Here is a 17601-nt window from a genome sequence, read left to right as displayed (position 1 = left end):
CAAGCTCTTGAAGAAGGATATGAAGATAGAATGGACAAATGGGTGTCAAACAGCCTTTAACAAGATTAAGCGGTACTTGCTGAACCCTCCTATTTTGGTTCCTCTGACACCGGGACATTCGTTGATTCTTTACCTAACGATGCAAGAGACATCCATGGGTACCTGAGTAAGAAGTTCACCAGTTGTGAGATCAACTACATCACCATTGAAAAGACGTGTTGTGCCCTAGCATGGCCTTGTGTAAGTTGCGGTAGTACTTGCACTACTTCATCATACAGTTGATTTCCTGCATGGACCCCATTAAGTACATCTTTGAAAAGCCTACTCTCAAAGGGAAGATCTCTTGTTGGCAGATGTTGCTATTCGAGTTTGATATTGTATTTGTAGTGTGAAAGGTCATCAAGGGACAACCCATAGCCTATTACCTAGCGGACTAGCCATTGAATGATCTAAATTTCTCAAAATCCCTCTTCCCAGATAAGGATGTTTTGACAATAGAGCTAGAACCAAGCAATGTAAAACCATGGCATTGGAAGCTTTATTTCGATAGAGCCGCCAATAACACTAGAAATGGAGTGGGTGCAGTCCTAGTATCCTCGAAGGGCCAACAAATCCCTGTTTCAATCAAGTTGAATTTCGATTACACGAATAATGTTACAGAGTACCAGGCATGCATAATGGGCTCACAAGTCACCTTAGAGTTTGGCGCATATGATTTAAGTGTCTTTGGAGATTCCCTGTTGATCATCTCCTAGATAGAGGGAAAGTGGTAAGCCCGAGACACCAAGTTGACTCCCTATCCAAAATGCGTCAGTTGCTTAATCCCAAAGTTTTGGAATATTACCTTTGCTTATTTGCCTCGAGCACACAATCAGTTCATAGATGCCTTAGCAACCCTAGTGAGTATGGTTAAGTTGGCAGAAAAGGATGAGATGCGACAATTGTGTATAAAAGTTCGTAGTTTGCCAGCCTACTGCATGAATATCAAAGAATGCATGAATGTCGAAGTTGAAATCGATGGGAAGCCATGGTACCATGATATCAAGGCTTATATCAAAGATGGTGAATACTCGTCTGAAGCCACAAACAGTGAGAAGAAATTCATCAGGCGCAGGCGTGCCAATTCTTCTTGAGTGGAGAAGTCCTGTATAAGAGGAACCACGACACAACTTTGCTTCAATGCATAGATGCCCCCGAGGCTAACCATTTGATAGAGGGATGCATGAAGGCCTGCTTGGAGCCCATGCAAGTGGACCCCTATTGGCCCAAAAAATTATGAGAACCGTCTACTATTAGTTCACCATGGAAGCAACTGCGTCAAACATGTGAGGATGTGCCATTGTTTCCAAGTCCATCAAAATAGGAAGAATGTTCCTCCCCAACCCCTACACTCACTAGCAGCGACATGGCCTTCTTTGCTAGTGTGTCTCTTTGCATGCTCCCTTTACCTCTTTTTTATCCCTTTTGCTTGTCTGCTAGCTGCTTTCTTTGTTTGTTGCATGTTCATGCTTGGAGTAAGGATGCTTAGAGCAAGGGCACGACTTCTTAGGCGAAAGCAACAAGGGCAAGGATGCAAGTAAGAAGATGCAAGCCCAAAAAGGGCAATGTTTAGTAGATTAAGAGGCCTAGCCTCCTTGGTTGGTTTTCTCTCTCCCTTTCTTCTATCCTTAGAATCATGTATTAGGGTTCTTTCTCCATGTATCCTTTATCTTTCTTGCACTTTTTTTGGGCCACGTTCCCTAGGTATGACAATGTCTGTTTTACATTTCCTGTACCTTACTGGGCCATACCCTTGGAACATTGGCAATGTCTGCTTTACTTTCCTACTTTGTGTGATAACATTGTGCATGATGTATGTATATCTATATATGCTTGTATGTGGTTGATCATGCTCTTCATATGATGGACTCTCGTGGCTATATGAGCGACCCTCTCTAGTCACGAATGCTCTTGACCTTGTAGCGTGGGTATGTGCTCAAAGCCATTGTTGTAGGTGCATATTCACACTATATTGTGTGCACGATCATTGCGATGTGATCGTCCCAATCCATGTCGCCAAGTGACATTAGTTTCCCTGTGTATGCGACACACATCAATATGTTTGATGCTTTTGAGGGGCTCTAGTTTGTCCTAGCACGAGCATGTTGGCACATGCCGTATACACAGGCATGAAACCCTGTCGGTGCGCCATAGCGCACCAAACACGAAACTCTATTGGATTTTTGCCGTAACCTGTTACTGTATTCTCACGGCAAAAGCTTGGTAAGAATAGCGTTTTGTGTGCTATGATGCACTTGAGGCGAATCGCTGTCGGATTTCAGCCATGAAAATAAGGCAAAATGCTGCCGAATTTTTGTTGTGGAAATTTGGCACCAATTCCAAACATATGAGGGAAGCATTGATCGAGACCACACCTTTTCTAAAACCAAACCTCAAAGCCCAATTCATTTAAAGCCCCGAAAGCTAATGTCAATAGCTTGATTTTTAACTGACAATGTCCTTAAATTAAGATTTTACCAAAATGAAAGATTGTCCATGGACAGGTGTTATAGGGTGCCTAACACCTTTCTTACACATAACCAGACATCTGAACTCAAGAATCAATATTTTTTATCCATCCATATTAGATTAGGTAAAACAACATTTTTCTTAGCCTAGGATCGATAATAAAATCAAATAAAGTAAAGCAACCAATCACACCTTAGAAAAAAGTCCAATAATTGGTGACAACTTCACTTACCTTTGGTAACTTCCTTAAAATCGACTCATTTCTAGTCATACATAAGAGGTATACCCTTTTTCATAGCACCCAAACTCCCGGGCCCACAGCTCTTGCGGGCACGTTTGAGCATTGTTGTGATGGGAGGTCGAACAGCTGCAAGTCATTGACAATACCCAATTACTAATTTTTTTTAGAAGCACTAGACGAAGTTAGATTTACCAAATTTTAAATTTGGGTGAATTAGATAAAATATAGACTCGACCAAGTTTGTCCCCTGAGTGGCTGACTAGCTAGCAAGCTTAGCATATTACGTCTTCGTGAATGGGTGAAATAATCAATTTTAAATTCCATTGGGCGGTGGATGATGCAATTAAAAAAAAAAAAAAAAAAAAGGAGATAGATAATTTTTTATTTTATTTTTTGGAAAACATAAGGAGAGAGATAATCACTTTTGTGCCGACCTGGTCCTATTATAATCCACAAACTAGCCTTTCACCCTTTACTAACTGCCACGTGGCCCTCTCTCTATCGTTCATGTCTTCTTTCAATTACCTAGAAAATATATATATTAATTGAAATTTCCTAGTTAAAAAAAAATGTTTATCCTCTGTTGAAGGGTAAGTTTACATAACGCTACACACAATAATCCATGACGGCCATGACTTCAACGTGCACACATTAAAAGAAAAGAGCGCCTAAAAAAGTTTATATCAAACTTTTTTTTTACACATCAATTTTCAACTCTCCATAGATCTAAGGGGATGAAATATTTAAAAAATAATCCCATCTTCTTCTGCATATATCAAATACAAAGTTGGCCAAAAGGAAGGATCAAACTCAAAAAGAAGATTTGGTGCTGCTTTTAGTTCTTGATTCCATCAATGTCATCCAAAAATACGCATTAGTGATTTTTTTATTATTTTTTTTATTGGTAATATGATACTCCAACAATATTTAGTCATTCATTTCAATTGTTATAAACTCAAATATTTATTTATTTCATGAAAACATATCAGTTATTTCAATGGATAGTTAGTTTATGTGAGTGTCATATCTAAAAATTATTTCAGATATTATAATAATTAATTAGAGAAGATGGATAACCTTTATTTTATTTAAATTATCTATTGAAAAAGGAGAGAGAAAATAAAGAAGATCTTGAGAAAAGTTTAAGAAAAAATTATAAAAGTATAAATAAATGTATTTAAAGAAAAAGTAGAATCATATGCTGTCTAGTAGAAGAAAGAAAAAAACAAATTAGTGAACATTGTTTTATATGATGTGAGATAAAAGTATTCTATTGAATATTCCTTTTATGATAAATCAAAAGTATTTTAACAAATGTTTGGATCCAAACATATTTGGAGCCTAAAAAGATAATATGTGATTTCTCACTTAATTAGTTAAGTTATGTGAGTCATTTATATTGCACATAATAAGGACAAATATCATTTTTCTATTAGTGATAAAGTCTAAAATTCTAAAAAATTTTGAGCCAAATTTTGTCCTTTAATAAAAAATTAAAAAAAAAATTCATGCCACGGACATAATGGCATATCATAGGCTTTTAATCTTTTTCCAATTTTAACTTTGAAATAAAATCAAAGTGTATTACATGGTTGTTATCATAGTTGATTATATGGTTGTTTATTAGCACTTTTAATATTCTTATTTTTTATTAAAAAAAATTGATAGTTATTTTAGTTTTTTTGCTAATGTTTATTTAAGACATCCAAGCATCATCCCCACTTGTTTGACTTTACCCAGCCCACTAGCCGAGTGCTGGGCACAAAAAAACACCCTATTACTCTACTTTCCCCCAAATTAACAGAGCGGAAGACTTTTTTAAAATAAAATAAAAGTTTGGTTGGATAGTGCAGAAGAGGCTATGACCACATAAACACGCAACCACTTCACTAAAATACAAATTTCTTAAAAAATAAAAGAATAAGAAATCACAAAACCCCAAAGAAGGACATTTATTTATTCATTTCTTATGGTATAGGCCAATAATGGAACCTGGCCAATAAGATTGGAGAAACGAATATATATATATATATATATATATAAAATAAAATAAGATAAAATCTTAAATTTTAAAAGTTCTCATTTTAAATTTATAATGAAATTTGTTATTTGACATTTATGACCATATTTCTAAATAAAATTACCCTTTATTAATGAGAGTATATTTGAATCACATAAAAGTCTGGTTAAAAGAGGAAAATCTTCTTATATATAGTGTGTATATATACTAGCCTATGAACACGCACTCACGCATGTGCTCAGAGATTCTTCTATTTTTTTGGTAAAAGTTAATAATTTGCATTTATTATAATTTTATATATATATATATATATTTTTTTTTTTTTCAAACAAATAAAGAGAATAAACTTTAGAGATAAGTAGTAAATTTAATTTCTTTTTTGAACATGAAAGGAAAAAAATTTTAATTTTAAAAATTCTCTTTTTGAATTCAAAATGAAATTTGCTATTTGACATTTATGACCCTATTTCTAAATGAAATTATCCTTCATTAATGAGGGTATTTTTAAATCACATAAAAGTCTAGTTGAAAGAGGAAAATCATCTTATATATATATAAGAGGATTCCCCTCTTTTAACTAGACTTTTTTGAGGTTCAAAAATGCCCTAATTAATATATGGTAACCTTTTATTTAGAAATAGGGTCATAAATGTCAAATAACAAATTTCATTTTAAATTCAAAAAGAGAACTTCTAAAATTTAGGATTCATAAAAGAAATTACAATTACTACTTATCTCTAAAGTTTATCATTTTTATTTGTTTGAAAAATAAATAAAAAAATATTTTAAATTATAATAGATGCAAATTATGATAAGATTCATTTCTTTAAACTGGACTATTACATGATTAAAAAATACCCTCATTAATGAAGGGTAACTTTTCTTAGAATTAGGTTCATAAATTTCATATATTAAATTTCATTTTGAATTCAAAAAGAGAAATCCTAAAATTTAAGATTTTTTTTTTATCCCTAAAAACTAGAGAAGTGCTATATTTATAACATTTTTACTACATTTTTACAACAAATCATAGATGATTAGTTGTTATTAAACCATTTTCAAAATTTAGAACTCCTAAAATTTAGCATTCTTTCCCTAACATTCTTATTTTTCCTACCCAAACTTTTCTCTATATTATTACACCACTTTCAAATACACATTCAAAAAAAAATTACAGTTATTGCTTATCTCTAAAGTTTATCATTTTTATTTGTTTAAAAAATTAAAAAATATATTTCCAAATTTAATAGACTCAAATTATTAATTTTTACAAAAAAAGAAAAATAGTCTTTAAGCACGTGCAACACACATGTTTAGAGGCTAATATATATATATATATATATATATATATACTAGCTTCTGAGCATGCACGTGCGTGTGCTCAAAGACTCTTCAATTTATTTTTTTTGGTAAAAGTTAATTATATGCATAAATTATAATTTGAGAATAATATATTTTCCAATCACAAAAAAAAACCTAGGGGTGTGATGAGTGTTAAGCGTTTGTGGTGAAATGATTTTTTCATCACACCCCTAGGTTTTTTTTGTGATTGGAAAATATATTAATCTCAAATTATAATTTATGCATATTATTAACCTTTAAAAAAAAAAAAAAAAAAAAAAAAAAAAAAAAAAAAAAAAGAAGAAGAAGAAGAAGAAGAAGAAGAGAAGAGGCTAGTAAGTAAATAAAGCAATTTGAAAATTAATAGAAGAGTGGTTCTATTTTTTAAGTAATCTTTCAGTGAGAGTTAGAATTGCATTTTTACCGGATTATCCTTTAATTTTGTCTCTACTTAAACATAAGAGTGTAAGGGCATTTTTAAACTAAAAAATGAGGAATCCAAACAGGGAAAGTCCCTTAAATAATAGTATAAATATATATATATATATATATATATATTTGGTATCTTAATAGTTTGGTCCAAATATTATTCTCTTATGTACAAGAAATTATGAAAATCTCCTAGTGGATAACGTAATAGATAGATTTATGCTACATCTTTCAAATTCATTAAAATCCACCCCCTAGCTTTGTGGGAGAGGGGTCATGAGAATTGTGCACTGAGCAATATATACGTCAAGAAAATAAAAAGGGTTGTCGGTGGAGGGTGAATTCATAGATTTTTTATAAGGCTTTGGTTTCCAAGTGCTAAAGAGGTAAGTGGCTCGGCCAAACTAAACTAGTAATAAGGTTATCTGTAGTGTTACCTTTACCTTAATTTGTTAAACTTAATAAACACCAACAAAAACCAAAACTTCTCTGCGACCCCAAAAGTTCACTTTCAGCTCAAGCTTATCTCACTTCGCACCATCTCTTCTACTATCTCTCGAACCCTCTGGTCTTTCCTAACTATTTTTTTTAGAGAGAGAGAGAGAGAGAGAGAGAGAGAGAAAGTAATTGAGATGAACAGTGGTGAAGCCTTTGGAGCAATGGAGGCGCAGTACATAGGGAGACATCACAGGCACGAACCCAAAGAGAATCAGTGTACCTCTGCTCTTGTCAAGCACATCAAAGCCCCTGTTCATCTTGTATGTTTTTCTTTACTCTCAACCGCCGATCACCACTTTCTTTGGTTTCTTTTTCATTTTCCTGTCGTTGATTTCTTTGACTTTTTCTTTTTTGCAAGGATTTTTAGGTGGGGTTTGACTTTTTTCTTTTCTTTTTTGGACGTTTAAGATCTGGGTTTTTCTGGTCGATTTTAAATGATTTTGTTTGGTTCATGATGCTTTTGTTTCTGGGTTTTGCTAGCTTTTAGTTTTGATTTTTGGTTCGGATGGTTTTGATTTGTGGGAATTATTGTATATGCTGGGTGATTAGTTTCTGATTTTTTCTCAAATTTTGACTTTTAGTGTCAAACTAGTTGAATTTAAGGTGATTAGTTGAGTATTAGCTTGTATGTAGTTTATTTTTTTCATTTGGAATTTGAGTGTAAAGTTCTAATGATGTAATCTTTATGTAATTTGAAGTCTTAATTTTTCTTTGTAATGATGTAATCTTTATGTAATATTCACTTTTTCATCCATTCGTTTTGGAAAGATGAATGAAAGAAATTGAGTTACTTTTAAATGTTAAGATTTGACTTTATTAGGCACCTGACAAAGTCCACTCAACTAGCTTTATACTAGTTGAGGATTCAAATTTTCATTTCCTTTTCTTAATACATGTTAATAGCAAAGAAATAGATGGTTATTGCTTTGAGCATAGATACTTATTTGAAATTGGATAATTGTCTTTTGCCCCTTATGTGATTGTTTGATTTTCAGCTTATTGTGTTGTTAATGGGAACATTTCTCTCATCAGGTGTGGTCGTTGGTGAGGAGGTTCGATCAACCTCAGAAATACAAGCCCTTTGTCAGCAGGTGTGTGGTGAATGGGGACCTTGGTATTGGGAGTGTAAGAGAAGTGAATGTTAAATCTGGGCTTCCTGCCACGACAAGCACCGAGAGGTTGGAACTTCTTAATGATGAGGAACACATTCTTGGCATCAGGATTGTTGGCGGCGATCACAGGCTGAGGGTATGATTATTTTTAACTTCTTATTTGTTCTTTTCTTATCACTGCTGTTCACTTTCTCTTATTCATTTTCAGGTCTCAAATGAATAATTACAATTGTATGGTTGTGTAGCATTGCATGCAAGTATGGTTCAGGAAAATGCAAAGATTCCTATTGCTTTTTAACAAAAACCATACTAATTTATTTAAGTGCATTGGACTGCTCTGTCATTTTACCTGGTGTCCACTGTGAACTTAGGACTTTTGTTAATACTAATTCAACCAGATATAAGAGCACAAGGTGTAGGGTGAGATTGTGGGTTTTAAACCTACCAAGTGTATTTGTATTTTGCCAATCAAACAAATTTCTTGGTGGCTTGACAATATCTTGGATGGCAGCTTATAGTCATGTATGGATGACCAACCAATTTGCCTATTGTATGCTCTAATGATTCTATCAACCATCACAATTCCTTCAAAAGATTTCCAAAATAAATCTTCATGAATTGAATACCCTACATTTTCTTCACATCAATCTTCAACTGATATTTTCATTTGATGGCTGCACATAAAAGCTCATCGTGATGATTAAATTAAAAGTTCGTCATTCCATCAGTATTAAAGAATATTTTATCACAATTACAAGGAAAAAATTGCTTTGTTGGCAATGATCTAATCCTTGTGCATGAACAGTTTTTTTTTTTTTTTAATTGAAAATTTCACACCCGCAAATAAGCCTTGAACTTACGATCAATGTCATTTGAGTTAGAGCTCATTGGCCCAAGAATGAATTATATTTATACCTTATTGAATTCTACTATATTTGCAGATAACCATCAAGTTTATGTGATGCAGGTATTTACCATCTTTTTTTTTTAAAGTATCCTCATAATCGAAATAAAATTTAAACTTAAACAACTAATCTACAAAGTCATTTGTACTTGATATTCTATTAATGTAAGGAATAAGATCATAATCCCGAATTTGAAATCCCCAACACAATTACTCCCATCATTTTGACAATTCTTACTGACATTTAACCTGAAATTGATGAGCATATGATGTGAACTTCATAGAATACACAGTTTTTCTCTCATTGTTAGCTTGAATTTTTACTTGTCTTTGTCTTTCACCATATCAAAATGTCAACAAGCTTTGATACCAAATAATGCAGAATCAGAAGTGTGAAAGAGTTAGATATTGTCTTAGCTAGAGTGCTAGAAGTAAATCTAAATCCATTAGGGGCTCATTGAATCTATGAGGAAGATAACAGGACGAACTTTTGTTAATAAAATTGTATTCTTATTTCTTTTACAGGCTTATGCCAATTCATAGGCTCCTTAAAACTTAATTATCTAGTAAAAATATTTTTGAACATACCGAAATTAATATACTACCATATAAGGACTTTTTTTTATTAGAAAAATTCTATAAATTCCTTAGAGTAAGCAACCATATTCTAGAAAATTCCGAAAATGGCCAAATATATTTTTAAAAATGACCAATGATAAAAAAAAATGATATGTATGACCAATGATAAAAATTAACCACCTTGTTCCGCCATACATCAAGTTCCTTTTAACTAATTGAATCTGTGCCATATATGATATATCTCATTGAATGAAAAGAGGAAAAAGGAAAACAAAAGAAAAAGGAAAATTCAGAATATTTTAAGGAGGTAGGATATTCATTGTTTTTTCTTGGGATTTTTGTACTTGTGTTAAATTTTTCTTCTTACACATGCATATAGGTTGCCCAAAAGAAGGCAGTTTCTTCTCCAGAGTTGAGTTTTAATGTACTTTTAGCATGGCTTCATAGTTAGTTTGGATTAGGGTCCAAGAAGCACATGGGAGCTGAGGTGTAGTGCCATTTTTTTTAATTAATTTTTCGTTCTTTCTGTTTGAAGAAAGAAAAAATAGAATTTCTCTGAATGATTTTGACAAGAGAATGACAGGTTTGGGAAAATCTGACTTTAAAAAAAAAAAATTGTTGAGATAATTTTGTTCCAGAGAAAGAAGTGACTTCTCTTTGGTAGCTTTGGATGAGGACTTCTCATCTTCCATCACATAATCTGTTAACAGTAGTTATCATACACCATTAGCCAGGCTAATAATGCCCTGGTGCTTTTTTACAGATGGATACCATTCTAGGGTTAAACAAGATTAATAAGAGTGGAGCATGTAGCATTAATGTAATTACTAATTTTCTGTCAACTAAGAGAATATCTCTGCTGTTTACAACTTTTCCTTAAATTTGCAGAACTACTCTTCTATCATTACAGTCCATCCAGAGGTTATTGATGGAAGGCCAGGGACCCTGGTGATTGAGTCCTTTCTGGTGGATGTGCCTGATGGGAATACCATGGAAGATACACGTTACTTTGTCGAGGCGTTGATCAGGTGCAACTTGAAATCCTTGGCTGATGTCTCTGAGAGGATGGCCGTGCAGGACAGAACTGAACCCATCATCCAATAGTGAATTTGGGGATGGGGTAGAAGTGTGGCAGACTACATTTATACCTCCAGATGAAGACTTTCAGATCCTTATGCTGTGTAGAGATTGACAGGAGATGTCCTTCCATGTTCTCAGAAGTTTTGGATACATTGCTGGCTGTTGCTTTTCCATCTCATGGGAACCATTCCACTCTTTCCTAGTGCTTTTTCTTGTTTGTTTGTTGGGATTTCTCTTTCAATGTCCGAGGATGAGGTACCTAAGTTTTCAGTGTTCTCCATGAATGGATGTGGGAAAGTTCCTTTTACTGTTATATTTTTTGGGTTTTGTGCATGGTGGTACTAAATGCGACTATGGTTATTTGTAAATACTAATATTGGAAAGAATTGTCTTATGGATTATGGAACCCCGGAATTTCATGTTGTAGTTGTAGTTGCAGTTTATAGGTGCAGGGAGGATTGAGGAGAGAACCTTTGGGAAAGTTCCTTTTACTGTTATATTTTTTGGGTTTTGTGCATGGTGGTACTAAATGCGACTATGGTTATTTGTAAATACTAATATTGGAAAGAATTGTCTTATGGATTATGGAACCCCGGAATTTCATGTTGTAGTTGTGGTTGCAGTTTATGGTGCAGGGTGGATTGAGGAGAGAACCTTTGGGTAGCAGTTTGTTGTTTATTTTGTACATGCTGTGTTGTCAAGTAAATTATTTTCAATTTTTTTTTTCATTTTTTTAACTGTGTTTTACGTGGAAATGTCTTTAACAAAGGCTCACTTGAGGTTTTGCTATGGGATTGCACCTTAACAACAATTTCCATGTCAGTTCCACCTCAAAAAGGCTGCTAAAGGAGATGCCCAATTCAACTGTCTGTCTCACTCTGTTGTCTTCTTCTCAAGGATTGCAAACTTTGGGTTTGCCAGAGCATGCCCTCTTTTTCTCAACTCAACCAGCCATAAATGGAGCAAAACAAGGAACACAAATCTCAATTAGAACAGGGAAAGAAAGGCAAAACCGGCAAAATCCTCATTTCAACCAAAAGTTCCAACAAAATATTCATATTTTGAAACTATCTAGTGATATGCCCTGCTATAGGCAATCAAACTTAAATAATAATAATAATAATAATTTTATAGAACTCGAGTTCCATTTGAAATTTTTCAAGGAACTCGATTTTTTTACTAAAATTCAATTTTTAGAAAATCGGGTTTCAGAATAGGGGTATTTTGCTATTTTGGCCAGAAAAGATATATGAAATATGTTAAATGATTTTATTTTCCACAGTATATTCTTAAATCATCTCTGAATAACAAAAGCATTTGCAGCAAAATCATGCAAATTAACATCCACACACATGTTTACTTGTCTAATGTTTTTCTAAATAAAAAGGTGACCACATAGCAATGTTTTAACTGTATTTTTTTTTTTTTTTTTTTTTTTTTTTTGAGGAAAATAATTTCAATAAACCAGAAAAGGGCTACAACAGAGAGCCACCAGCATGAGGCTCTAAATCAGATACAACCAAATGAGAAACAAAAGGTGGGGTAACACCTTTCCATACATGAGAACAATGATTAGACTTGGCGAATTGAGCAAGCTTGTGAGCAACCATGTTGTAGTTTCTCCCTTAATTAAAATCACATCCCCAATCTTCATCCTGGACTCTAAAGATGAGAAACAAAAGAAGAGAGAAAACTCCTCTAGATATTTCTGCAATTTTTTAAGCAATTAACTTCATTCAACAATAGAGTTCCTTTGTGTACACACTAACGCCTGTTAGGGACCTCACGAAACTGCAGGTTTGCTATCATAGGCCTCTCTTGCTTCAAGTAAATCTGTACAATACCTTTCGGAGAGGACTTCAGCTAGTTCAGCAAATGACATGTTTGCATGCTCACCAATGTGTCAATCTGGTCCCATCGTTTTCGACATACATCTCCAGAGTATTTGACTTCGCCATCTTCATCTTCTTCATCTCCTTGTTGCCATCTTCTGTGCTAACAGCATGTGTGTTTCTCTTCCTTGTCTCATTACTTGATGAATGTGCATTACATCCATTACCTGCACATTCATTAATTTCAATTCCCTTGCTTTTGTCTCTTGGTTTCTCAGCAATGGTCTCTGACAGGCGAAAATGGGTAATTACCCATAAAAAACTAACTATATAGTTAGTAGTGCCAGTTTACAAAGTATTTGGAATTTTAGCAACTCGAGCCTCAAAGGCTCAATTTTAGGCCCCTAAATCGAGCCTCTAAGGCTCGGTTTAGGTAGTTTGATGTGGCAAAAATTCAGGCGGTGTCTACGTGGAACTCGAGTTTCTGAGACTCGAGTTCCACGTTGATGCCACGTTTTAAACTCGAGTCTCTGAGACTTGGTTTAGGGAAAGTGAAACCGAGTCGTAGAGGCTCGAGTTTCAAAGACGTATCGGCGGGAAGCCACTTTTCTTTAAACTCGAGTCTCTGAGACTCGGTTTACTAAAAGTGAAACCAAGTCTTAGAGACTCGAGTTTCAAAGCCCTATGCTCTGCTTCTCTGGTGATGTCTGGTTGTTTGGTCATGTCAACCAGTCTTTGTTGCTTGTGCTTTGTGCTAGTCTAATATATTTAACTGAGTACGTTTGCTTGTCTGGTCATGTCAACAGTCTTTGTTGCTTTTGCTTGTGCTAGTATATTAATTGAGTACGTTGCTGAAGGACATGTCAAATGCTTTGTCTGTTTTGAGACCTATTCAGAGAATATATTAGACTAGCAGAAGCACCAAAAACTTCTCTCAGACCATTTTGAACCAGTTTTGTCTGTTTAGAAACGTACTCAATGAATATTAGACTAACAATAAAAAACTCTCACACTACTCTCAGATGCAGAGAATATTTTGACAAAACACAACTCTCACACCTTCAACAACTTGAATCACAGAACCTCAACAATTCTCACACCTTCAGCAACTTCAATCACAGAACCTCTCTCAACAACTCTCACAAAAACTCAAACTCTCATACATATTTAGCAGCAAAACATTGCTCCTCTCACTCTCATACAATCTCAGCAGTACATTTGCTCATCATTATGTCAAGTAAGGGTCTCCTCACTCTCTAATTAGTTGTTTAGTGTATATAGCTGATTTAAAAAGTGTTGTTTGCATTGAATTTGTCATGCCATTTCCTAATAAAATATTTGTTTGTATTAGGCAAATATATTTGTTTCCTGATAAGATATTTGTTTGTATTAAAATATGTATATTTGTTTCCTTATAAAAAATATGTATATATATTTATATTTATATTTATACAACTATATAATTAAATATTTATATATACATATTTTTATTTATATATTTATACAACTATATAATTAAACAATTAAATATTTATATAAATATATTTATATTTATATTTATATATTTATACAACTATATATATAAATACTGTAGGGGCACGATTTGTTTAACAGCCCAAGAGTAACATTGGGCTCGTATACAATGGACCCTAACAATATGATTTGTAAAGAGTGGGCTCGAATGGCATGACATTGGGCACAGGTGGGCGGTTTGATCATGGCGTCCATGATCATTCTTGTACAGGCGGGCCTGGCTTGACCAGCTAAGCCCTCCATTGGAACGGATTGTAGGACCTTTGTCCTTGGACGCCGTCCAAAAATCCTTGTATTATTCCCTTTCTCCCCTTTTTTGCCTGGGGGAGAGAGAGTCCTCCTCACTTTCTGGGGAGTTCTTCCTTTTATATCCGCGTTCCTTCTCTTACTTCAAGTTCACGTGTAAGTCTCACCCTTTTTTCGGGGTGCAGACCTGTCCTGTCAACCCATACTCCAGTATGGTTTGGGGTTGCTGGGGAAGTTACAGGGTATGGTTTTAGAGCATGGACTTGTCAGATACAGGGCTTGATATTATGATGTTGGTAGTTTTTTTCCTTACCCTGCCCCTGAACTCAGTTTCCCCCCTTTCTCAGGCATTTCGTTAGGTGCCGAGCAGGAGGTTGTCCTCGGCAATGGCTCTCCTCGGCGTGGGCCGTAGGGCCTGGGCCCCCATGTAGAGTGGGATTGGGCCGCGAATCCACTAGCCCCACAAATACTTATATAAATATATTTATATTAATATATAAATATTTAATTATATAGTTGTATAAATAGGCTAAATATAAATATATTTATATAAATATATATATATATAAATATATATATATATATATATATATATATATATTAGAGAAAGATACAGGAATCCACTAATAATCCATCCACATAGAAATATGGAGTAGACATGCATAGGTTCCAAATATGGAGGGAGATTTTCTTCTTTTTCTCTCTTATTCAATCTTGCACACAAATTCTTCTACCCAATAATAGATATGTGAATCCAATTTATAGAATTTGGCATGAATAATTGCGTATAAAACAGTAAGAGAGATAACTTTGGGTTATATATTAAGTGAACCTAGCGGCTGGCTACTTCGCCCATTGTGGACAAATGTTTAAAAATTTAAAAACTTAGGCATATAGTTCGAAAGCTGTTAAAAGATGCTGAGTCTATCAAAATATGACAAGTTGATGATTTTTTGTTCATAGCTTTTTCTCCATCTATATATAATGAATTTTGCAGTGAAAATTATTTCATTGAAAAGTAGGCATATAGAACTTCAAAACGAATATAATTTAGATTCAATGGTGATTTTAAATAAGTGAAATGCGACCGTTTGAAATTGGCACAACTATATTATCTTCAATATTTTCACTTGAGTAAAATGTTCTTGTTCCTATGCAAATTTTTAGGTTGTGAATTCTCATTTGTAGAAAATGTAAAAAACGTATACAAGGCACAATAACAACAACTTTTTGGTCAGAGAGGGCAGTCACGAAATGAAGATCTTGAAGCCTTTCTCTTACTTAATTTAGAAACAAAAAATAAAATAAAAAACTTGGGAAAAAAAATAAAAAAACTCATCTATGTGCTGTGATCCAAAAAAACAAGTTATTAGAATTTTTGACAACACCTTAACCCTTAAACCTTTAGAAGTTAATCCCTAAAGTTGTTTTTCCTTTCAAGATTTAGTGTTTTACCTTAGTTACCAAATCTTGTGCTGCATAATTAGGCTTTATCATTATTGCTTTAGATTTTGAAGTTATCTGTTTCCTTTCTCCATAATTTGGATGAAATTTGAGTTTGTATATCACATCTGGTATATTTGATTGTATATTAATGCCTTGATTTTGAAATTAGATGATATGTCTAATTTGATTGATCATGTTTATATTCACATTAGTGGTTTTTTTTTTTTTTTTTTTTTTTGTCTGATGAACCCTGCTCTATGTTATTTCATTAATAGTAGTGTAATAGGGTATGCCATTACACTACCAAAATTACTTGAATGATGTTGTTACATAATTGCACTCATTCATTTGCACATCCTCATGACTTTTGTTGTTTGCTTTGATATTTTTATTTATATTTTTGTTAGAGCTGAGTTTCAATTTTGTAATGGGGTTGAGTTTTGTCTTTAGTTTTTTTATTTGTTTGAGTACGAAATTATAATGATTGAGTGTGTTTGTATGTGATGTGGGGTGAGTATATGCAATTGTTACACTTTTAGAAGTTGTGATTCTTGTACTTTAAGTAGATAGAAAAGGTTTTGTAATTGATGTTAAATGAAAGAGATCAAATATGTCACTAACATAAATTTACTTGGCTCTCTAATAGGTTCACAATCTTTGAAGAATATTGACATAAATGTATACTTTGGTGGACCCCTTTACAATCCTGAAGGGGTTGACGGATTCCCATTTAGAAGGGAGGGTATCGAATGCTACTACATCATGTTACGTTGTAAGTTGAAGACGTTGACTGATTTGAAGAGGAAAATAATGGACGAATTGAAATTGAACCCTGCTTGGTATGACATCAAGATTATTTATCGTTACCCACAAGAAGCCCTTCATGAACGGATAAATTACGGATATATGACGATTAAAGAAGATAAACATGTAAAGATGATGTTTAATAGGATCCAGAAAATGCCCCAAGTAAATGCTGCTGAGTTGTATGTAAGTTTGGAGGCGGGTGTAGACAACACTACTAAGGTGGTGCAACAAACATCTACGGCTTTACAATTTACAGCCCTAAATGATAGATGCACTACAATGGGAGGGTATGCAATGTGAGGGTATGCAATGGGAGGTTATACGCTCCCATCTCAAGATTATGTTGCGAATACTAGTGAAACCCTCTACTCTCAAGAGACACATTTAGAGGAGGAAGACGAAGACGAAAATCATGCTGCGAATGATGGTGAAAATAATGATGATATGGATCAGTACGAAGAGAGGATTGAGCAAGGTGACTTTGAGAACGATGTGGATGAGCATGAAGTCGTTCCTAATTTTGAAGAGGAAAATATGAAGTACCATGATGAAGGTGATGCAGATGATGATGATATTGGTGTCCAGCATGATACAGATATGACCACTGGCTACAGACCTCCTGCGGACTCATTCTACACAAATACTTGGGAAGATATGGTTGATCCTTCACGTCTTCAGATACCATTTCTTTGTACTTGGGAAGATGGGATGCATTTTTGTAAAGGGTTGACTTTTGCAAATAAAGCTGCGGTGAAGCGTGCATTGATAATATACGCAGCAAAGGATAATAGAAATTTCTCCATCCAAAGGTCGACCACAACTCAATTGTGCGCCGCATGCGTTGACGACAACTGCAAGTGGTACGTTGGGGCATACATGAAGCCTAAATTCAATGGTCTGTGGATGGTCACGTCTTATGTGGGTCCACACAGTTGTATACCCTTTGGGTTGTGAAGAGACGGTAAAATGATGGATTTTAATTTTGTTGCATCAGAAATTGTGGGAAGATTGCGAAAAAAGCACAC

At 34.1% G+C, this 17601-nt stretch overlaps 1 protein-coding gene across 1 annotated transcript; it reads left to right on the top strand.

Annotated features, from left to right (window-relative positions):
* Positions 1–6943: 6943 nt before the first annotated feature.
* On the top strand, positions 6944–11322 carry LOC126721248 (abscisic acid receptor PYL9-like). The gene is made up of 3 exons (XM_050424304.1): positions 6944–7297; positions 8070–8285; positions 10521–11322. Exons 1-3 carry the CDS (start codon positions 7172–7174, stop codon positions 10734–10736), a joined length of 558 nt encoding a protein of 185 aa, XP_050280261.1. The 5' UTR covers positions 6944–7171; the 3' UTR covers positions 10737–11322.
* Positions 11323–17601: the final 6279 nt, after the last annotated feature.

This window comes from Quercus robur, chromosome 4 (assembly GCF_932294415.1).
Source record: "Quercus robur chromosome 4, dhQueRobu3.1, whole genome shotgun sequence".
NCBI classification, from domain to species: domain Eukaryota; kingdom Viridiplantae; phylum Streptophyta; class Magnoliopsida; order Fagales; family Fagaceae; genus Quercus; species Quercus robur.
This window is presented reverse-complemented; position numbering and strand designations above follow the sequence as displayed.